Source organism: Cervus canadensis, chromosome 15 (assembly GCF_019320065.1).
Source record: "Cervus canadensis isolate Bull #8, Minnesota chromosome 15, ASM1932006v1, whole genome shotgun sequence".
In the NCBI taxonomy this organism is placed as follows: Eukaryota; Metazoa; Chordata; class Mammalia; order Artiodactyla; family Cervidae; genus Cervus; species Cervus canadensis.
The window spans coordinates 16,369,992-16,395,201 of record NC_057400.1 but is presented as its reverse complement, the minus strand read 5'-3'; the positions used below and the strand labels follow the sequence as shown (position 1 = coordinate 16,395,201).

The following is a 25,210-nucleotide window of genomic DNA, read 5'->3' as shown; positions in this document are numbered from 1 at the left end:
AGGCAAACAAAAAGCCAAAAATGCAAAACAAGACACTTAGGAGAAATAAAATGAATCTAAGACAGTTCCAGAAATAGGACAAAGGGGACACTAGAGGAATACTAGTTTACAAAGATCAGGAAATCAGACTATGCAAATGATAAAAGGAACAAAACTTAAAAGTAGGATTTCTTTTCTCATGTTTCATAAAGATTCTGTGAAGGATCTTTTTAACAAATTTCTGAAAAATAAAGGTCTCTTCAAGTTCTCCTCTCTGTATGCTAGCCTTTGAGACTGCAGATCAAAGACAAAAGTATACTCTTCTTTTGAGTTTCAAGATAAAAATGGGAAAATAAATGCTAAAATAGGAAGGAAAAAAAACAACACTCAAATAGAAGCAGTTTGAAGATATTATCCAACTAGCTTGCCACTTTTGCAGACTATAGGAATGAAATTATTAACTTTTTTGAAATTATTTTTTTGTCTACATCATTGACTGAAAGAAGTACCATGATTAGTTGTAAAACTAGTTTTTGTGACTGGTACATGGCTTGCTGAAAGGGACAACACACATGATCTGAATCAGGCTATGTTAAATCCTCATAGTATATGTAACAATACAATCAAATACAAAATTGCCTCAGTGATAACTGATTAGTTGAGGTGAAAGTAAAGATAATTCAAATTATACTTTTCTGCATAAGGAGCTTCCACAAGCAAATGAATTGCTAAGCAACTCAAGCTAAGGAAGACATTTTTCAGAACAAAGGCTCCCTTAGTGTTCTTATAGAAACCTTATAGTCTGGTTATATTTTAGAAAAAACATGAGTGTTTGGCTCAGGACTAGAGCTTAGAATTTACTAATGAACAATGAGAGACACTGTGACTTTCTTACAAATGTGTACAGTATTACTAGGTTATGGCAACTTGTGTAAGGATGACACGCAAATGCATGAAGTATTCCATATTAAAAAAATTAGCAACAGACCATAATCCTGATAAACAATGAGGAGCTATAAGATTAGGCTTTTTATTCACTCACCTTAAATTATTTTGTTGGCCAGGTGGAATGACGCTATAGTAAACTGGCATTCCTGCTGCAGGCATAGATCCTTGATTAGACTGATTAGGGAACATAACAGGCTGTTGATAAGTGTGATGGGCAATTCCTTGAGAACCTTGAGGCAGTGAAACCTAAAATTTGAAAGACAATTTAAAGGGGAAAAGGTTTTTCAAAACCTTGCAAAGGTCAATGTCTCCAGCCTCCCTAAGCTTTTCAAATATGAGCAGTTAGGAATAAGCTAAACCTGCCCATAGGCTGTCTTGATAATTTAGTTACAGCATTACCACTTTATTTTTATGTTTTTTAAGCCAGTTATTGTTTTTGGCTAGCATTTATCAATAGTACAGTAGGCCAGGAGTTGTGTTCCAAAGTAGAAGTTATTTAAAAAAGAAATTGCTTCCAAATAAGGATAACCATTTGACATGGAAAGAATAATCACATCTAGCTCAGGTAGAGCTAAGTAAAACTCAGGTGAGGGTACTGGTGAGATACACTGGATCAGGAAGTATGAGCTCTGGAGCTTAAGATACCTAGATGTGATAATGATCCATCAGTTTTACTGTTCATGTGACATTGGACAAATAACTTAACTCTTCTGAGGCCTCAGAGTTCATTATCTTCAAAAACGGGATGTCTCTTTCACCTCAGGAGGGCTATTATAATTTCTGTTTCCACGATCTAGTACAGAAGGTATCTGAGGAACAGCAGATCTTTCAATTCTGTTTTCTACAGTATCTACATAGAAACCATGTGAACATAATGGATTCATTTCTCCAGTTTCCACAGTTATCCAAAATAAAAAGCACAAAGGCATAAGGGTTTTGTAATTGACAAGTGTGCCACATTACAGGTGCATTGCCATGGTTTTGGCCAGTAAAAGCTTCTGCTGATGCTGATGTCAACAACAGCAGTGTCAATGACAGTAACAGTAGTTAATGGTGATGACAGTCAAGGCTGGCACTGAGTACTTACTACCATGTTCAAGTTCAGTTCCAAGAATTTTATGTATATTACTACATCAAGTCTTCCTAACAACCCTAAGAAGATATTTTTATCATCCTTGTTTTACAGAAGGGGTTAAAACCTTGCCCAATGTTGTATAGCTATCGAGAAGTCAGGGTTTGAACCCATGCCCACTGGCTCCAGAGCCGCAGTTCTTCAATTACCTCATGATTCTCTGTATCTGGGGTCTGTGATTTATAAGTTAATGATTAACTTTTAGGTTGTTCCTACAGTCCCTTCAAAATACACAGTACCCTCTGAATTAGTTTCAATTTGGCTCATAGGCAAAGATACCGTTCTTGGTTTGATTTACTCAATTTTGTATGACAAAATGTATTTCAGTCTTTTTATCTACTGAGGTAGTGTAACATTCTATTATTATTTTAGATAATATTTAAGTTAGTGTATATGCTAGGTAGATCTAAGAAAAACCACACAGCTCAATTTAGATGATTTAAGCTACAGATTACATTTGTAACTAGAGGTAAACAAAACACCTGAAGTACCAAAAGAGAGGAAATGGTACTTGAGAAGGTACAGCTGTACCTTCTACTAAATAGATGACTTTTCAGGATTATTTTTTATTTATGAATTTTACTTTCATTTTTTCAGCTGAGCCACGAGGCTTGCAGGATCAGGGGTTAAACCCAGGCTCTCGGCAGTGAAAGTAAGGAGTCTTAACCACTGGACTGCCATGGAATTCCCTCTGGCTTATTATTTAGATGAGTTTATCACCACCTAGCTTCTCTAACCAAATGTGGTAGGAAAAATGAAGCATTTTTCTATCATTCATCGCTTGTCAGAGCAACATTTCTCATAATCATTCACCCAATGTAAGGATTATGTGAAATACCATGAGAAAATGTACCTTGTAAAAAAAAGTATGCTATAGAAGTTATAACAGCTGTCTCAGCTCTGAAACACTTTGAGTATCTAGCTCCATTTTTAAAAACTACAATAACAAGGAGATAATTTATTTTAAACTTATATTTCAAGGCAGATCTTATTTACATAGTGCCTGGGTATCTGATAGATGCTAGACAGACTAGATTAGGTAGGTAGCATGAACAGGGTCTTTGACAAGGCAGAGTACTTGGCTTGGTAGTGATCCTGTCTAATGTCTTGCTATGGAGGAAGTGGGAGATGGGCAGTCTCGTGGGCCTCTACTTAAGCAGGGATGGTGGTGGTTTAGTTGCAAGTCATGTCCGACTCTTTGTGACCCCATGGACTGTAGCCACCAGGCTCCTCTGTCCATGGGATTTTCCGGGCAAGAATACTGGAGTGGATTGCCATTTCCTTCTCCAGGGGATCTTCCCAACCCAGGAATCGAACCCAGGTATCCTGCATTGCAGGCAGATTCTTTACCAACTGAGCTGTGAGGGAAGCCCCTTAAGCAGGGAGGACCGGAGTAAAAAGCAAGGATGTGAGAGAAGATGCAAAATCTGTTCCCATATGTACCTTTATTCCTCAGTTGCTTTCTATTATCAAAGGGCTTCAAACCTAGACATATTCTTAGTGCTCAAAAAGTCCTCAACGATTTCACATTTCAATTACGAATTTCATTTTCTGGAATTTCACAGAATATGCTACCTCCTTTGCTCACATCCTGCCCTATTCTCAGAATGTCTTAATTAATTTATGCCCATAATTTTATTTTAAGAGCTAATTAAAGGTTTATGTCTTTCTCTTCTGTATTAAGTCCCCAACTTATCCATGGCTGTATTTCATAATTCCTTCAGTTACTAGTCTGTAGATTATAACCAATTTGTTGACTTGTCCTTAGATGAAATATATGTACATTTACCTTCCCAACTTGATTATTTTTACATTGTGGGACTGTACGAAAATAGCCCCTGGATTTCTTCACATTAGACTCAACTATGGGAAAACATGATGCTAAGAAAACAAACTCACTCGCAGGCTACTCCAGAAAGGTAAAGGAAGATAAAATAAATGAAACCTGACACCTGAAAACGTGACACCGTATGGGCTAAAGAAATCTGACATATTAATGAAACAGTAGGTATTTCTACTTGAGAATTATGAATTAAAATGCATGACATTTTCAATACCATACTATTTCTTTTCTTCATTGAGTGGGGGTGGTGTGGGGGGTGGATATCAACTCCAGCATGGGAAATTGCACATTCTTTAATCTATAAACACTAATTTATAATCTACTCTATTTCATACACCTACTTACACCTTTACTTTTCCCTCCTGTTCCACTCTCTCCTCAAGAGACTTTGTAAGCAGCTGAAGAATAGAATAAGATATTTGCTCATATATGTAGGTAGTTGGAAACACAAACAGTGCCAGAAAAATTTACTTCACAATATTAATACGGTTCAGATATTTTTCAAAAAATTAATGAAGTGAATGAATAATGCAATAAAATGATAGAACAAAATTGTAACAACTAATAAAACTTTTAAGACTATAAAGTTACGTATTACAGAAGCCTTTCCCCACATTAAATGGAGAAGAAAGTAGTCCACATTTTATTTATTGAAAATCACCTCTAGCCAGTGCAGGTAGCGAGTGACCACGTACCTGATACGATGGCACTGAAGGATAGGGGATGACCACTCCTTGAATCTGATTTCCAACGCCGTTGGGCTGGCTGCCAACGAGGCTCTGGCTCTGGGGCTGCTGAACTCCAACTATGCCTTGGTAGTTTTGCTGCTGGTTGGGTATAACTTGATAACCTGTAATGGCACAGTGAGTTAAATCCTGCTTTGAAATTATTGCACTAGCAGTATGTTTTTGTATTTTAAGCAAGTTCTAAAATGACAGAATTCGTTTAAACAGCAAATCTCAAAAGTCCTCTATTATGACAGCCAACATTTAAAAGGTTTACTATGTAGGTAACCCAAGTCAGTCAATACTTCCCTACCCCAAAACATTCAAATTAAATTTGTACTCAAAGATCTCCTTTGCACTTCAGGAAATTTATAGGGCCAAAGACTTGGCTTATACAGACAGTTACTATTCGGCATGTGGTATAATTCGATACTAAAAATAACTTTCTGTGGACTAGGTCTGTCTACATAATTTGTGGGGCCCAGTGCAAAAGCAAAATGCAGGGCCTCTGGTTAAAAAAAAGGAGAGTTTTGAGGTGGTATTGGCAGAGCTAATCCTTTTCGAGACTGGAAATAATGGAAGGTGGGATGACTTTTATAGAAGAGCTGTATGTTTGAAAATTCTGACTAAGATATGAATCCTTATATTAGGAATGTCTCCAGGGCACAAGGGAAAATGTAGTTACTAGCAACTTTTAAGATTATCTCCTTATTAAGGTTACTTAACAAAGAAACTGATCATTAGAGGGGTTAAGCAATCTGCCTGAAGTTCATACATCAAACACCAAAAGGACAGTTCTTCCTAAACTTGAGACACTGCTGGTAACTTTACTAAGAGTATAAATATACTTTTATTAAGTGAATTTATTAGTTATTTAAATGACTCCACAATAAGGTCTGGGTAATGAATATGAATTTTATGTGTCTCTTGACCCTAAAAGGATTTCCTTGAGTAAATTAATTAGCTCAAGACATATGTAAATTACTAGAAACTACCACAAATTCTTGATTCTTTTTAAAAAAAGAAACCAGATTAAAATAAACAACCAATCTTCCAGCCAGGGAATCTAAAAAGCTTTTACAAAGACAAACCAAATGATGGCACTGCCTATACAAACTTCTACAACTAAAGGTAAGCTAAATGATTTCTCTAATACCATAGATCTATTTTGCTATCTTATAAATACCAGTTTTTATTTCTATCCTCATTAATTCCTAAAACAACAGGAATGGCAAAGATCCCATCTCAGGTGTTGATTTTGACAATGATATCAGTGTACTTGCCTGAAGTCTCAATGATTCTTCTCAATGACTAAAATAATTGAATAAATTTAGCATCACCCTTTTCTAAAGATATGAATACAAAACATATTTGGTAACTAAGCAACATATTAACAACAAAGTAAAAATACAGATACAATCAATCCTTTAATAATGAAGGGTTTTATAAAATGATGCTATTTCTGTGGCAACAGTGCTTTATTGCCACATTTCAAATGACTTCTCGCCAGTCAACCTTTCCCAAAAAATGTGTATTATGGTCTTTACAGGTAATAAAGTGACTATAAACAGGCTATTTCTTAAACATCTCTACCTGTGAAATTCCTATTAATACTCAAATTTGCAGATAAATAAACTTCTTTCTTGCTCCTCAGTCTAATACGTGACATCCAACTCTATTTTCAGTTTATCAAGTGACAAGCATTTCAAATTCATAAAGTCCAAATACCATCAAAACATACACAGACACATTTCCACTACTAGGAAAATAAAGGGCAGGAATGGAAAAGGGATGTGAGGACTCCTTCTTGTGTTGCAAGTGTCGCCTCTGAACACCCACACAGCATCGATCGCAGCATCATAATGTAGGCATAGCTCTTTATACACTGGGAAAATAACTTCTTATAATGGACTTGTCAGAATCACAGTCCACTAAAATAAAAAGAAAAATCTGAACACCTAGCAGAATTCATTGTAACATAATTTGACTTAAATTGTCACGTCCCCTAAGAAACTCAGATGTTTTTCATAACATTTTTATATTTTATTCAAAATATATTCAGAGTTATAGGTTGCCTTGAAAGAAAACTTTGGGAAAACAAGCCATTTATGTGCAAATGTGGTTCTGATTTTCTTTATCTAAATACATCAGTATTTGGAGATTCACTGTTTGCTTCCTGCTGGCAATTCCCTCTTATGAAAAAAAATCTGATACAGAAAGCTTCAATCAGTAGCTACAGATACCATGACACAGTGGTCTAATGTAAGACTGCTTGGAATCTGCACTAATAAATTTCCAGTGGTATTTTTATTCTTTAATGCAACCTTATCTCCACTAATGTTCATGCCTACTAATGGATATATTTATCTGCACACAAACATCACATTTTGAAAATGTGACAACACAAAATCCAAAACATCTGATTCTAGCACCTCATTTGTTACAGAGGGTAGTACAAGGATTCTGTGAGTTCAAGATGTGCCTGGAGGGTGATAAAAGGTAAGTAAAACACAGTCCCTATATTTGAAATTAGACATTCTTAGCCCTGACACCATATCAGAATAGCAGAATACGTAGGGTATTATGAAATTAAGAGGGATAAATTAATCCTGGCTGATATCCACAGAGGTACTAACATTTGAGCCTGGACTTAAAGAAAAGGTCTGGAAAAAGTAAAAAAATGAGTAACATGTTTGAGGAACAGAGAACATTAAGGAGTGGTTTAATTTAAACAGTGCATATGGAGTGAAAAGTGGAAGATGAAGGTAGAATATTGGCAGAGAATCAAAGATTTTACAAGTAGAAGAGCAGAGAGAACCATTAAGAAGTTCTAGATTTTAAAGACTGTGAAAGTAGAAAAATAACTAATATTACTACTTCATTCATAAGTAGCATAAATAAACTGGGGACATGTTCTTAACTAACAGTGGAACTATTAAAAATAAGAATGCCAAACACTTTAAAAGAAAATATTTTCCCAAGAAGCCCTCCTATTAATCTTCCCATAATTTTGTTTATTGCCTTAATCCACATTTCTTAAAAACTCGACAGGTAATATAAAATTGTTCCTGTTAACTGTTCTCTCATGGCTTGTGTACACCTTAAAAACAACAAAACTGAAATGGTGTGCTTTCTAAGGGCAGGGTTATCCACCCTGTTAGAGCGAAAAAAAACCCCCAAATATCCATACCAACTATTAAGCAAATAAGCCAAGGAAGTGGGCACTCAATTATATTTACCAAATAAATAGTGAGGAAAAATATGTTCTTAATAGAATAAAAATAATATATGTTTCTATATTCCAATACTCTGGCCACCTGATGGGAAGAACTGACTCATTTGAAAAGACCCTGATGCTGGGAAAGATTGAAGCCGGGAGAAGGGGACGACACAGGATGAGATGGTTGGACGGTATCACCTACTCAACGGACATGAGTTTGGGTAAACTCCGGGAGTTGGTGATGGACAGGGAGGCCTGGTGTGCTGCAGTTCATGGGGTGGCAAAGAGTCAGACACAACTGAGCGACTGAACTGAACTGATGTTTCTATACAAAACCCAGAGCTCCCTATGTGTTGACAGGCTCACTGTTCACGTTTACTGAATGGCTTTTGACAGCAAAAGTCATACTTAAGTTTTACGGTAACATGTCTATAGTAAGGTTAAACATATTTGCATTCTCATTAAAATAAAACTTGATCCCATGAACAGAAATTAACCTCAGTCCAGAATTACTCATTAAGTCTTCCCTTAAAAAACACATAACCACCTCAGTGTGTACTTGATAAGGAAAAACATAACTGTTTTAGCTCATATCTAATATGTAAAGCTTGAAATGAAGGTTTAATTTAAACACTGCTGGGGGGAATGAAGGGACATTAAAAATACCCTTGAAAAAGCTTTATTTGACTAAAAAATAGGTTTTCATCAAAGAAAATTTAGAAAATACAAAAAAGGGAAAAAGAGTGGAAAAAACCATTTTTGTAAAACAATAACTTGCAGATGATCATTATTTACATGTTGTATTTATGGCTAGCCTTGTTTTTTCTGCATAGACAGCAACATATGTTCCCACTTCCATTATTTATAGAAATGGGTCATACGACGCATTGTTTCAAAACCTTTTCCCAAGCAATGTTTCCACAGCTAAACAACAGGGATTTTACAAAGCTATGGGAAGAAGTATTTAAGGAAATTTTCTTAGAACATATTTAGACCTACCTCAAGTTAATAATCGAAGGATGAGAAAAAGACTCTGAACTCTCCACTGCCTTTTAGGAAGAAGGCACGTGTCAAGAAGTGAACAAGACAAAAAGACTAAGTATTTCAGAACAATAAATCAGCTTTTGGTTTCCATTGTGGAATCCCACCCAAACACAAACGAAGCCCAAATTCCCATGGGTTTTCATTTAGAATACTAAATAATTACCATTTATTTGACAGCACAAGGTACTACTAGTAGCTAATATTCACATGACATTTATTAGGTTTTAGATACTACTCTAAGCACTTTCATGTGCGAACTTCTTCCATGCTCCCAATCTTCAATCTTATGAAATCTTCAGTTCAGTTCAGTTGCTCAGTCGTGTCTGACTCTTTGCGACTCCATGGACTGCAGCATGCCAGGCCTCCCTGTCCATCACCAACTCCCGGAGTCCACCCAAACCCATGTCCATCGAGTTGGTGATACCATCCAACCATCTCATCTTCTGTCGTCCCCTTCTCCTCTGCCTTCAATCTATTTCTTACTATCCCCATTTCTCAGATGAAAGAACAAAGGCATAGAGAAGCTCACAGTCTGCGTAAGGTTAACAGCTGTTAAGTGTTGTACCTGGATTTGCAGAGTAGCCTGATGCTAAACTTTACTTTTCTCAGGGACAGATGTTGACACAGACGGAGTATTACAGTAATACTGCTCCAATAAGCAGAACATGAAATGCCTGACCTTCTACTGTCTGAGCATTTTGGCTAATGAAGATTTTTACTACAGTTTCACATACCTGAGTCTCAACAGCAATTTAATTACAGGAAAACAAAGAATTATTGTAAATGGTCAATATTTGTGAGTATTAAGTGTTATCCAAAACAGGAATCACAATGAAAGGCTATTAAGCAGTTAGTCCAGATTGTAGGTAAAAGAACTTACGGCTGAAAACAAGGCCAACTGTCCCAGAGTTTATTCAATCAGTCCATAATGTCCTCTCTCTCTCCTTCACTTGTTTTGCCCACTACTCCCAAGATGCATCGGCTGTGCCCTCTAACTGCAAGGTTATACTTCTTTGCCTCATTATAATGATTTCACATGGACATAAAGCAACTGGAAGGGGAAGAAGAGGCTCAAATGGTGTCATACTTCAGCTTCCACGTCCCCTGGTCTGTGCCTCTCAGCATTTTGTGTCAATCTCCAATGCTCCTCTGGATTTTAGCCTTGCTATACTCTACTGCCACATTCCAGATGTGAGTACACAGATTTCTCTAGCAGAATTTTCATAAATTTGGCTCCCCTCTCCACAATGTTGAGTTCCTGCACCAAGAAGTGAGCCTTTACTCAGTGGGGCAATGCCAACTTTAACCTGGACACCATGTATATAAGGGGCATGTCCTGTAACAGGGGTGAAGGCTTGAAGTTCCTGTGAAGGAATGGCTCTTTTCTACATACTGAATAAGTTTTACATTACTTTTATATTAGAGGAGGGGAAACCCACCAGGTGTGAACCATACTGAACAGAAAGCTACCAGGACCTTAGAAATCTTTCTAGCTTAAAAAGAAGAAGAAGAAGAAAAAAAAACCCATCATTTAACATTTGGTACGTTGCATGGCTGGTATCCTAGGAGGGAAATTCTACAACATTAAGAAAGGTGCCTAAAAGACTTTTTCCAGGAGTCATGATAAGGTGTTTGACCGTTCATTCCAATACTTAAACAGTCAAGTAACTAGTTAAAAAGTATATAATTTTAGAGTATACTCTCTACAGAACATGATATTAAATGCTGCAAAAAGATTATTGGACTTTTTCGAATGATGTAAGACCATGGGATATATGTTGGTTAAAGTTACTATAATCACAAGTAAAATTAGAAATATTCAGTTTGAAAGCACTAAAAAAAGAAAGAAATGCCCATCATTCTACTATTAAAGATAAGAACCTTACTATTGTTTATGCAAGACAAAACCATAATAGTGTGTTAGCAACATAAAGAACCATGTAATAAAAGACATGCCTTACTTTATTCACACCTGCTTAATAAAATTTACATCTTAAAGAAATGTTGTTTTAAACCTGTGTTTAAATAGTCAGGTTTCACAGCATCACTGTTACAGCGTGGCATTTATTAAAGAAGTGGCACCTTGGTTCAAGTTCATTATCTAATTCAGGCCAAAGGAGGGGAGGGACAAAGCTCTGATATGTTCAAAAGTATAGTTTGAAGACTGTCAAATATGAGAAAAAAAAAAATCCAACGATCTGGAAAAGAGGGAGAAGGGTGAGATTAGGAAGGATAAAAAAGCGTCTTGAGAATGAAAAGTATTGCTATGTTTTAAAAATACTACAAGAGTATTTCCAGTATTCTGAGGCTCAATACATCTCCAATTTGGCTACTACCTAAATTATTCTTTTGTCAATAAAGTGTTTCAGTACATCTATTTAAAAAAAATACTTTCAGTGACAAATCTGGATTTAAACTGGGTGTATGAAGAAAATAGAATATCTCTTGTAGAAATTTCTGAATATTGTAGGAAAGCATCTGTTTTGTAAAGCAAGCAATGCCACTATATATGATATCAAACAACAGAATAAACACCCAGATTTCAGTGTAAGTGTTATTTAACACTGACATTCTCCTTTGTTAAAAGATCGCAGTTTTGCAATACTATCCCATTTCTTCCAGCGCTTTCAGAGGAAACCACAATCAATTCTGCAAGCTGAGAGAACTAGGACAATACAAATTGATGGCTCAGGCACTTCCCCGGAGGGCTCCAAAGAATATTCTGTTTTTAACTCTCTTTGACTTCAGCAGGGAAAAGAGCAAGAAGGAAACACAGCGCTCAGCAGAAAAGCACTGCACAGGCATGAACAGGCTAGTTCTATTTTATCAGGTGACCTGAACTATCACTTGTGCTTAATTGTGCTTAAGAAAGCAATCTTAATACGGATTAGACATAATCAGAAATATAAGAAAAAGAAACTGAAGAAGTGCTTAGTCAGAATAGTCATAAATATAAGGTTATTTCATTTAACGGTATTATTAAATTTTTTCAAGACTGAATTTGCACAGCAGAAGCACTGCTGTCAGGGTAGATTTTTTTCTTTCTTGGGTGAGCCATTTTGCCAACTCTATATTTAATTGTAACCAGGTATCTACAAGACAGTTTATGAAAACCGTTTCCAAATCATCAAAATCTCAAGTTTGTAATCTGATTTCTATTTTGTCTGTGGCATTATTTTAATGAGCAGGCAAATTCAACTAAGATAAGTCTGTTAGGTGCATGTGGAAGAATACACATTCACCTAACACCAGCACACAATCGCTGTTCTTTATCTTCTATCACCCTCTGCTCTCCTACTCCTGTGCCTTAAATTAACAAAATTACAAACACAAAATATTAATCTAATAAAAGCAGGTTCATACAGGTTATAGATCAAAGCTATTTAAATGACAGTCCTGTGGAAGAGGGTATACAACTCAAGGAAATCTGTGGGTACTTACCAGATGTGTTTGGCTCCAGCGGCGGCAGGTTAGTGAGGAAGGGAAAAGGGAAATATGTGGATTTGTAGGTAACATACAATGTTTGAGTCTGTGCTGGTCACGCAATACTAAGAAACGCTTACAGAATCAATGATAAAACAAGGGTAGCCAGGACTACCACCTAGTAATATAAATACAAAATTCCTATTACTCAAGTCAATAGTTGTCAGTAAGTGACTTTGTAGCTAGAGTCCCTATTTGACATAACTAATCTCTTATAAGTATCACCCCGCCTCTGATTATCCAATAGGATCCTTTCTTCCTTGTTTGTCTTTCATATCCTGGTTACTTTTAAATTTGTGCCCTGCAAAGCTGCCATTATTCTTGGGCATCTTACAGACTGTTTAACCCAAAATGTTTCTCCTGTGGCTGTGGTCAACAGGACCCTACTGTAGTCTGCTGATTGGAAAGCTAAGATTACAGGTATAATGCATTGATAATCTTTGAATTACCACAGGCTGCAAAACTAAAATGATATTTAGCTTTATGGAGTCATTTTTGCTTCCCACATGCATACAATATCACAGTTTGGAAAAAAATTAAATTATATCCCTTCAAATACCTTCAAATGCTTTTATGTATCTTAAGTCCATTTAATGGCATGCACAACAATACTCCTAAAAAGCTATTTAGTAATAGGGAAAAAGATGTATTTGACTTTCGCTAAAGAATCTGGCATGCTTATAGGACATTAAACTTTCAAGAAAAGCTCCAATCAAAAGCAATCTGCCATTCAATTCTTCTTTGGAAAAGAAATTAAAGCAACAGCTTTCATGAATTTTTAAAAGGTAAATTATATTAAGCCAAGGTTGTCATTTAAATTCAAATCCCTATTTCTGAGTATGAAGCATGATTAAAAGGCATTACAATTAATGGAAAATATAAGCAAATGTTAACACTTTAATATAGCATTAAAAGAAAGAAGGGAAAAAAGGAAAGAAAAGAAAAGAAAGCAGTGGAAACCTGAGTAAAAAGAAGCCAGGAAGCAGCTGAAAAAGAGACCGGTTCACTGTGAGAAATGTAAACCTCTCAGACAGTGCTACGGCCCCGAATCCAACAGCTCAGGAACAAGGCCAATTATTGCAAAATATTAAATATATATGGTGAAGCTGCAAACTTTTCAAAAGAGTCCTAAGAATGAAAGCAGCTAAACAGAACAGCCAGGCCTCATAAACCTAAAATCTTTGCTGTAACTACTACCTGCAGGAAGTTTCTTTATCATATACTCCATAGTTTTCAAGCTGGACATTTTATGGTAAAGGGTTAAGATAACAAATTCTTATACTGCAGCTGGCAGGTAACCGATCGTTTAAAATTTTTGCTTGTATGGTTCCTGTTAACGGCAGCAGGCACTAAGCTATTGCAAACCAATCTTCCATATTCTACGCTTCTGAACTAGAAATGACTTATCTAAGACAGACATACAGAATCATGGAATTGTAGGGTACACAGAAGCTTCAACAGACGTATTAGCAAAACTCCCTTACTTGGCAAGTGAGTAAATTGAAACCTAGGGGCTTTACATGATACACCTAATACCAGTTAAATACAAATAAGGGCTTTTAGGATTTGACTCCTATTTTGTTTTCTTTCATGTAACAAAATACATTGTCCAAAAGGCCTTATGTAGCCAGAATTTCTTCTGCTTCTGTTGACAGGGGTTGACTCAACCTTTCAACCTTGTTTTAATGACCATAGTAGTTTCACATTCATAACAGAAGATTTGTATGTTCTTTCCCCAGCAGTAATGTTAGTACTGATTTCAATTCAGTTCCCATAATAGATGGGTTTATTGTCAAGGAGATCAGTAACTACAGCTGTCCTCTGGCATGTGGATGGAAGACCAATCCTTGAGATATTTCCCCAACTTCTTTCCTGCCCTCAAAAGGGAAAATAATAGAAAATCCTATGTTTTATTGCTCATACCCTACTGATCTGAGAACATCTGATTCAACTGGGTTTGTTAATTTAGAGCAAAATTTTCTTCAGATTCATATACAAACATTTAAAAATTATTTATTTGTGCCTCAGTGGAAATAAGTTGTTCCAACTTATCTATCTTATCTAAGGGATTTAACAAATTGCTTCTAATTTTAATCAGAGTGGGAAGGTGGAAAGTAAAAAATATAAGAAAAAAAAAGAAAACGAGAAAGTATAATGTTTACATACAAAAATGTAAGTTACTACAAAGTAAATTGCTTTAAATCTGTAAAAAGAAAATCAGAACCGAAAAGCTACTGTGTGCATTTCCCAGTGCATTTTGCTTTTCTGTTAGGAGACATACAAACATAAATGCACATTTTTAAAAAAAATGTCTTTATTCGAATACACTGGGGCCTAGTTGCAGCACATGGGCTCTTGGTTGTGGTGCACAGACTCTACTTGCAGTGCTTGGGCTTAGCTGCTCTGCAGCATATGGGATCTTAGTTTCCCGACCAGGATTTGAACCCACGTTCCATGCATTGCAAGGCGGATTCTTAACCACTGGACCACCAGGGAAGTTCCAAATGCACAATTCTTGTTTTTTATTTTTATTTTTTTTTTAAAATGCACATTTTTTTCTGTAAGCTTAGACATAAAAAATGATCACTGGCTAATCACAAAAGTCTTTAGATTATATATATTAATCATCCAACTCCTACAAATTCCATACAAAGGTTCAATATAAAGACGAACAAAGTAAGTGGCACTGGCATGACTGAAATTTTCTTTAAAGGGAAATTTTCTTTCCTACTTACTAGCATAATAATAATTTTTTCCCCTTTCAGATAAGGGTGCTTTGAGGATTTATTTCTCTTCTATTCTTCAAACTGAATGACATGAACCTTAAGTTTGAGTTGAGAAGATATTATTACATGTTACATTAATATTATGACTGACTCTTTTAAGAGTCAAACACAATGGCAAAATCATACAGACACATACACTTTTCTGTGCCTGTACTGTCCAGATGCAATCTGACTTATTGTTTCTTTCCTTCTCACCACAACCACCAGCATTAGGAAAAACCCAATAATTAAAATATCACTGATAATGAACACATGTCATTTGTTATGTAGATATTCTGGCCCTGAACTGGGAGGTGTGGCATTCACAGTTGTTTTACAGTAATTGGGAATATTTTTGGTAGAGAAGCATTTGCATGAACACAGTGGTCCAAACTGTGATTGAAAGTTTTAATTTTGCAGGCACTTTGACAATAGAGAGGAATAAAATTTAGCCATGAAAAAGAATAAAACTGAGAAGCTCACACAAATACAAAACAAAGTTTCTTTGCCCGCTTCATTAACTAGGTATACTAATGAACTAATAAGTTAATTAGTCACATGCAAAGTATTTGAATGGGGAAAGAAAAGGCCAATTTCTTTTTTTACTATCATAACATTAGCTGTAATCTGTATTATAATTTGTTTTATAAAATAACAATAAAATAATTAAACATTAAAATGTAATAAGTTAAACAATAAAAATAAATATAATCTTTTAAAAAATAAAATAAAATAATAAAAATAAAAATAACAAATATAATCTGTATTATAAATAATTAATAAGTAAATATAACAAAAACAAATAATAAATAAAATAAAAAAAACAATAAAAATAATAAACTATCATAATTATGATATGAAAAGTCAGTCAAGGAGGTCCAGGAAACTTAGGAAATAATTTCTATTAGAATAAAACAACAATGTATTTAAAGTTAGTGAGCAGTGTCATGACCTATGTCTCCAGCTGTAAGGGACAGCTTCTGATGCCTTTCAAAATTAGAGCATATACCAGCTGAACTGGAATGTATTACTAAACCTCAGGAAACCCTGAAATTAAAGGGAGTCAATTTTGAGACAGAGGACAAATTCTAAGTTGGCCAAAATGACCACTGTATGTACTCAGCATCCTTTGGAAGAACGTTTGTCACACATATAAGACAAGGCCAGTAACACAAAAATGGGAAAAACCTACACATTAAGTACAAGACAGCTCAGCTCCTGAGAGCAACAGATTGAGGCCCTGGAAGTTTCCCTGCTGAGGTGATAAGTAAGAGTCTTATCTGGTTAAGCTGATGATGAGTGAGGACTGCACGAGTGAGGAGAGGCAAGAACAGTTCTCTCATCAGACCACGCAGGGCAGATGTCTTTCTCCTGAAATTGTGGAACCCATCAAAGGCTACATACATGAGCAAGAGCAAGAAACTGTCCAGAACAGATGGAGGGTTATGTGGCCTCAGCAATCATGCTGATGTAGTCTGAGCACCTTCAAATGGTGACAAGCAGCTAAAAAGGCTTCAAAGAAACCAATAAAAATTCTCTTTCAATACCTAGAGTTATATAAAAGGCTGAAAAGAATACCTTATTAAACATCTGGGGCAGAAGCACACATCTAGGTGGGAAGCACAGAGAGAAATGAATTTAGTAAAATTAGTAAGATAGCTTTTACACTGAGATCATAGTTGTCTTCATGGAAGGCTTAGAGAAAATTTGAAAGGGGCAAAAGAAAAACAATCTTTCCAGTTTTAATACATTTGACATGTTTAGGATTAGACTGCATTTGGTTTAAATATACCTTTCACTACACAACCAGAAAACTGAAAAACAAAACACAAAAAAGATGTGTAAGAACATCGTTCCTTTCAATGCATTCCTACACAGACGAAGACACCAAAATATCCTCACTCTCAACCAAAGTTAGGTCACTTTGGGCCTTGTTCTGGGTTACCTGTTCAGCAGACATGTTAACTTCCTTTTCTGTAAGTCTTGCTGTCTACTACAGGACGCAGTGACGGCTGCAGGTACGCGGCAGTCAGCACTGCGAAGCTGCTCACGGCACAGTCTTCTCATTATGGCTCCCAAGTCTTTAGCATGCAAACCTGACGGTGTGGTATTCTCTGGATGGTGCCCACTCTTTTCATCTAAGATCTGCCTACTCTTTTTCCTCTCACTGGTTTGCATATTCACATGTATTCATCTATCTACAATCCTTGACTGACTGAGGGTGGCAGTACCTTGGCAGTACCTTAACGGTAAGACGGAAATAAACCAGGATGAAAAAACATCAATCCTCAAAGCTAAGAATTCCTAAACTCATGAATTCCACTCACCTGTCTGTTGTGCAGGCTGTGGCAGTGGTTGGTTCAGATGTGAACTGTAATGGACCGAAGGGACTGGGCGATACTGAGGTTGATTAGAGTGGTAGTGGCCTGGAGCACAGTAACAGGCTGGCATCTAGAATAAGGATTGAGGGAAAAATAATTAATTTTACGTGCAGTAGAAATCTTTATTTCCCTGTCAGAAATATCAGAGTGTAATGAGTAATAATTCTCCCCATCACTGATCATCTGAAAACTGATTTTTCTGTGCTTTAAATTTACCTGAAAAAAAAATTTAAAAATTTCAAACATATAGTATACATAACAAAAGATATATACCAATTTCCCCACTACTAAATTTGATTTAGTAGATTTAAATTTTTTGGTCATATTTGTTTCAGATTTTTCTGTTACAAAACCAAATACTATTGAAATACTTAAAGGCTCACTCCAACATTCCTTTGCTCTACATGCCATAGAAAAAGCACCATTATCTCACAGTTGGTGTATATCATTCCCATAAATATTTTTAAACTTCTCGAGTGTGTGTGTGTGTGTATGTGTGTAACCTATTATCAATTACCTATGTAATATACTATAGAATTGTTGAGAATTTTAAAAACGCAGATTTATGGTTACTTTACATAACTTCATGGGCTTTCCTCGTGGCTCAGCGAGTAAAGAATCTGCTTGTAATGTGGGGGACCTAGGTTAGATCCCCGGGTTGGGAAGATCCCCTGGAGAAGGGAAAGGATATCCACTGTAGTATTCTTGCCTGGAGAATTCCATGGACTGTATAGTCCATGGGGTCGCAACGAGTCGGACATGACTGAGTAACTTTCACACACTCATTCACATAACTTCATGCAGCTCATTTTGCAATTAACATTGTTTCTGAGACTCATTTTGGTTAAAGCATGTATCGGGAGCTCATTCAATTTACCTGCTGAACACCTATCACCAAATATGTAAGTCAGTTTATCGTTTCCTACATAGGCACATTAGCACTGATTGCATTCTTTAATTTTTCTCATATTTCCAATGCAAATTAAAATGCCAATACACATTTTGTCAATTATACTTTAATAAAGCTGGAAAAAGTGCCAATAAGACTAGCCTGATTTAGTTTTCTACCCAAAGCCATTTGTATCAGTTGTGAATTTCTCTAAACGTAATCGGATCTGGTTTGGGGTAAAGAATAAACAATTAATCCATTGATATGGAAGTATGTAGAGAGTTAACTTCATTAGGTTCACTGGCTCTCAAGTTCTGCTCTTCTGATTGGGCTACTTCTAAAAGAACAGAGATCTGTGGTTTTTTTTAATTTTTTAAATAAGATTAATATCCATTCATGGTAAAGACTCCCAATAAACTAGGAATATAAGAGAAATGTACAAAAAAAATCCACGGATAGTTTCACAGTTAATGATGGAAGACTGAAAGCTTACCCCTAAGACTGGGAACAATGTAAGCATAGGTACTTCAAAACACATTTCAGTTAATACATGGATTCTAGAGATGTTACTTCCCTCTCCTGTGAGTATATTCAACAGTGGTGCACTTAGCTAATGCAATAAGGCAAAAAAGAAACAAAAGGCAAAGAGATTGGAAAGAATAATATATGTAGAACAATCAAATTTAGAAAGTCTGCAGGATAAAAAGATCAATATACAAAAACAATTTTATTTCTACATATTATCAGTTAACAAATAGAAAATAAAATTTAAAAATAATTTCCTTTAGAATATCACTTTAAACATTCAATATTTAGGATATATTTTAAAAACTATATGTGATACTTGTGTAATGAAAACCACAAAATACTACTGACAAAAAAATTACAGAAGAGCTAAATAAATGGAGAAAGGTAACATATTTTTGCATAGGCGATTCAACAGTGTTAAGATGCTAATTCTCCCCAAACTGATCTATTTCTTCTTAAAATGTACCGTCTTATTTTCATAGTGTATTTACTTTATGTGTTTCTCTTAAGCTAGTTAAAACAAAAGAAACCTCTCAGAGTCAGAAGGGAACTCAAAGATCATATAGTTTAACCCTCCAACTGAAGTACCTACCGGTCATGTGGTTGTCTAGAATCCATTTTAGTCTCCAAAAGGGAAGATGGCTGACAAGTTTTGTTCACATGTTCTCACAAAGTCTCTCCGCACAAAATTAAAATTAAGGTCTCTAGAGTTAGAAGATGAAAAAGCAATGTACCTGTGGAGAGGGCTGCTGGATATATCCCTGCTGCTGGAGCACTGGCTGGCTGACAGGATGACCAGAGGCAGAATAGCCAGGAGTAGGGACTGGCTGCCCAGGCGGTAGGGGAGGAGGCGGCGGCGGCGGGGGCGGGGGCGGAGGGGCTGCCGTCATGATGTAACCAGACTGCTGCGGGGGCTGAAGAACAACAGTGGACTGGAACATGGTGGCATGAGGGTCAGAACCATCTGCTGATGGCTGTCGGGCAAGACTCATGTGGCTAAACTGAGACCCAAGGTTGTCCTGCTAAAAAAGGGAGAGGTCAGAAATCAGTAAGCTTTCCATACACAGACCAATCTTATCAAAGAAAAATACTTCATGTATTTTAAGAAGAGCTACAGTAGTATATATTAATATCATGGAAATTATCTATCTACAATAAGCATGATTTAATAGAAGAACAGCTTCAAGAAAATTGTAACTCTGAGGCAGGAAGGTAGCAATATTACAATGTTGTCAATGCCGTCATCACAAATTACTTATAAAATATATCTCATGGAAATGTATAGCATGCAGAAAAGAGTAGAATATAACAACATTTCACAATAAAAAAATGGAGACACTTATTTAAAATGAAGATTAAAGGCACACTTCTATATTAGGCAACTAACATTTTCTGAAAAGACTTCAAAGACCAGGAGTCTAATTACTCTTTAATGCCCTTCTTCCTAGAAGGTAAGAAGAGTCAGGTTCTATGCATTTCTGTATTTCCTCCCATACCTATTGATCAAATACAGTAGCAGAAATGAAATAAAATATATAAAATCTACCCTCTCTGATCTACCCTCTCTGATCTCTCTAAACTCAAAAATAATTTGGTTATCAATTCTATTCTTCCCTGGTGTTTTTTGGTCTACTCCTTAAATCAGATACTAGGCAAATGTAAACCAGGTGAGAGTTTTCTATTGCTTTTGCTACTTGGAGAGCCCCAGTGGTGTCAAGAAAAGGCTACAATCTATCTGCTATCTGACAAATGTTTATCTGACTCAACAAAGTAAGGACCAATTCTGACTTGTCTACATAGTATCAACTGAAATGACTACAATGGGGTTAAAATAGCATTCCCTTGTTTCCAAGGAGCCAGACTGGCAACAATGTGTATCACATTTTGCTGATAGAAAAAATTTGAAAAAGGAAAATTACTTTAAAAATTGTGGCAACTGAGTTGTCAGATCAAAGCTGACATGTCTGCAATTTCTATAATCTGTTTATTTTTGCAAAGTAAATTAAGGCTATGGAGATGATAAAGGATTGAAAAAAGGAAACCTGACTTAGTGACTGAAAATATATGGCATGGCTTTACCCTTCCCAAATGGTTGTTCTGACTTAGTCTAGCACTATGCACCTAATTCAATGAATAACTTCAGAAGAGGAAAATATACCTAAAAATGCTTACCAGCTGTAATGAAAATGTAATATGTCCAAATATTTTAAAAAAAGATACCATAATGATTGATATATACCACCATTACAGTCATCTTGGTAAAAAAGTCATTTTCTTACTCCAATGATCTGCCATTTTTCAAAACATTTTTGAGGCTTTTATGTTATTTTAAAAAATGTTCTCAACGTTCTCAATGCTGGCAAAATTTCATTTTCTCAGACTGAAAGTGATCTTTGAAAATCATTCAGAGCCAAGGCTGGTAAATAAGGTTGCCCTACAGCTCAAAACAAAAACACCCTCAACAAAACATTTTTTAAAAAGTGTTGAGTGATTTTAAGAGACATCTTATAGTTTAAAAATGTGATGACCATATAGTCTGAAAAGTAAGAGCATCACTGGGAAAAAGTATACAGGTGGTTAGGTAGATTCAACTTAATGGAAGGAATTAACATTTACTGAGTATCTATTTCATTTTAGGCACTATGCAGGAGGTACTTTATATTGTGGTCCCATATGTTCACTAACTAGAGATGGTCATTATGGAGCTCTTACTGAGAGGTATAACTTGGGGCATGCTTTGGATGAAAGGGAGGACCATTACTTTATAGTCATAGATTAAATATCTAGAGGTCTTGATATCTTAGGAAACTGGAAGTTCCAACTCACCCCAATGACTGATACTAAGTTTATTGGAACTGGTGGGGAAAGAAAGTCTAAACCCAGATGAAAGCGTGTGCTACCCCAGGGCTGCACAGATCTGCACCAGCCTCAATGAGAAAAGTAGTTAAAACATCTTAGGACCTGAAGATTATTTCATTATGAAAAACAAGGAAAATATTAGGCTTTACATAATTGCCAAAATAAGCCAATATAACAAATATTTTATGGAACAGAATAAATTATTTCTAATATAGTTTAAAAAAAATGCTTTTTCCAAAATATATGTATCCCTGATGTTAGAAAATCACAGAAGAACATATCACATTAATCACATTCACAAGGATTCATCACACATACACCCATAGAAACAACGCAGGAGGTGAATAGAGATATAGTACCACGGAGTATTGCTGAGTGGGTGAGACTGGCAGGAGCGGGGATGGGTAAGGGGCTGTAGAGTACTGAACAGGCTGTGAAGAGGGCTGCAGAGGACGAATAGGCTAAGGAATAACAGGTTGGCAAACAATGTTAATGTCAGAATAAAATGTTAGAGAAGAATTACATAAAATGGAAAGTTACAGTTTTTTGGCAATAGGTTAAAACTATAGTCATCTTAAAAACAATATAGGAAACAACAAAAACAATAGTAAGCGAAGAAACTCTACATAGAAAATTTTTGAGAACATACATTTTAATTTAAACCATAATTAGAAAATATTTTTTTCATAAAACTATTTGATTCACTACAACAGGTAATTTAGAGATTTCAAATGATTATCCTACAAGACCCTTGGGTTAGGTCTGTAAAAGAAAACCCCTTTATTCTTTCTTCCTGGTTTGATGAAGGGGCTGCTCTACTTAGCTATATAAACACTAAGCAATAGAATTTTTCTTCTATTCTTATTATCAAACAGTATAACAAACATTATATCTATGTCAAGTATTCTATTTGACAAGGCATTATTACTCTTTTGGGATCAAAGTGCCTAAACTTTAGCAATTTTTCAAGGAAAATATACTGTAGGTACCATTACAAATAGCCTAAAGAAAACACACACACGAACAGATCTCTTCTATATAAGGAAGATACATACAGTTTTCTAACTAAAAATTTTTATTGAGAGAATATTAGAAGTTGAGAAACTACACTGGGCCTTTGAACAACTCAGGGCTTAGGGACACTGACTCTCCAGGGTCAAAAATCTGGGTATAAATGGCTGGCCCTACATCTGCAGATTCCAGTCCATGGATCCAAATAATCACAGATCACGTATACTGTATGTAGTATGTACGTGCTAGGAAAAATAAAAAAATCTGTGTATAAGCAGATCCTTGCAGTTCAAACTTGTACAAAGATCCACTGAAGTTCTTCGAAATTTTACTAACAAAATACATATCAGGGGAAAAAAAAAAATCAAGATTTATGTTTCCCAAGGGTACTCACAGGTATTTTAAAGAATGAAAGAAGTTTCAATCATATTTAAATTTTAGGAAATACACCTGGCTATTTATAGGCAAATTAGTTTCCCAATCTTACCTTTATGTAGTTTGTTACAAAGGACTAATATACATATTGGTTTAATAACTATCATAATCCAGCATACAGGTGGCAATCTGTTTAAGTCACCTGCATACAGTCATTTAACTTTTGAATCTCTCTCTGGACAATACTTTCAAAGAGTATACTTTAGAAATGCAAAATTAACAAAATAAGGTTACTCAAAGAATAATCTAGACAAAGAGGAATTCCTATGATTAAGACATATAATGCTGAACTGCCCTTCCACCACAAAATCAAGTTTCTAAAAAATGAATGGCTTAGAGTAGTTTAGAATTCCATACACACACACACACACACACAAAACACAAAAAACCTACAGTTAAAGTACTAAGAAAAGCAAAAGTTGAAAGATCTAAAGAGTAGCCACTGATTTCTCACTAACCTCTTGAAGGTTAGTGAGAAGAAATTAGCAAGCTTCCTAATGGATGACAGCATGCATCACACCAAATAAGGTTCAGTAGCTTTAAAACTACAAAGTACAAGCTCTTCAATGTGTTATTAAGTCAGACAACCATAAAGACACAACTTTCTTCCAGACAACTTAACCTACTATGTAAGTGTCAAATGAAACAAAAGCTTTAGTCTGCTGGGGAATAAGAGAAAGAGGAGTAACATGAGCACCAAGGGTATGATTTTATGTCTGTCAGAGTGTCAAGTGGTAATGAGAAAAATGTGGGCTGGGAGACTGGCTGATCAAAGTGAAACTCTGACAACTCTTAGAAAAGAAAAAGCCTTAGCATGTCCTTTTTTCCTACTTCAGTTGCAACTGGTTGCAAAACAGCATTCACTTAAAGTGACTGGTTTCAAGAATGTGGCCTATCTGAAGGCTTTGGAAATCAGGCATTATTTTGTTTGGTTAGCTGAAATTTCATGGATGGATTATCTCCGTGCAAAAGATCGTTAGTGAGTATCATTTGTTCATCAATTCTCTATTCTTGTATTCAATGAAAAATTACCAGAAGCACTTGAAGCAATGCCAGGGAAAATAACCATGGAGTTTGATACATACCCCAAGATTTCAAATTATAGTCTATTAAGACATCATTTCTAAAGTAAGCTGCCTATATCTTTTAGGACTGTCTCTTGAAACTAAATCAGACAAAGCTACTTCTAAGAGATAATAATCTGAAATATATAACTGTAGATAAAACCTTAGGATTTTTTTCTGAAGCTGCCAGACTATTTCCACTGAATTAAATCAAATGAAAATCTGCCCTGTAAAACTCCTGATGAAATATATAGCACTGCAAAGATGACGTGATACCAAATTAAAGAGAAACACTTCAAGACCAAGTTGAATGAATCCTAGACAGAGAAGGACTGTGAGGGAGTTTTATCCTGTCTAATAATCTACCTGAGTGCATGTAATCAAATGAGGTTGGAAAGTTAAAAAACTGACAAGTCCAACTTTAGAGAAACTGCCTTGCCTAATAAGGAGTCTTAATTGCCAGAGCAGTAATTATTTTAATTAGTTTAAAAATATGTGATAACTTCATCAAACTGCTCATACATTTTCCACTCTTGTAATACAAACAATTTAACCTGTGAACAAAACTAATAAAACTTCTCCAGTTCAACTTTACCACTATACTTCTGTCACAAAATATTCTCCATGTTCTCACCAGTGGAACACTTAAGATTGTCTTCCAGGGAAAAAGAGGTGCAAATAACTGTACAAAGTGTCTTTGACATGCTATACAACCTTTTGAAAGACAGAATGAATGTGTGAGTTTACACTGGAATAATCAAGTCCAGTAGGAATGAGTAACACATCTCTAGAAGAAAAGCCTAAATGTGAAAATATATGTGGAAACTCTAAACATTTATACAAATTCAAAATATTATTAAAAGTGCTTTTGATACTTCTAACTCAAGTATTTTTATCTTTATTT

At 35.6% G+C, this 25,210-nt stretch overlaps 1 protein-coding gene across 11 annotated transcripts in view; it reads right to left on the bottom strand.

Moving 5' to 3' along the window:
• The window catches only part of R3HDM1 (R3H domain containing 1), a 154,656-nt gene that overhangs the window by 24,238 nt on the left and 105,208 nt on the right, over positions 1-25,210 (bottom strand). For 8 of the 11 annotated variants that reach the window (XM_043487613.1, XM_043487612.1, XM_043487610.1 and 5 more), the window contains 4 exons: positions 19,672-19,959; positions 17,467-17,590; positions 4,598-4,752; positions 1,022-1,173 (listed from right to left, as the gene is read on the bottom strand). In XM_043487613.1, the coding sequence (XP_043343548.1) occupies positions 1,022-1,173; positions 4,598-4,752; positions 17,467-17,590; positions 19,672-19,959 (719 nt within the window). Of the gene's footprint in view, positions 1-1,021; positions 1,174-4,597; positions 4,753-17,466; positions 17,591-19,671; positions 19,960-22,155; positions 22,258-25,210 lie in introns of all 11 variants that reach the window. The other 3 variants (XM_043487614.1, XM_043487615.1, XM_043487620.1) reach the window with 2 other exon arrangements.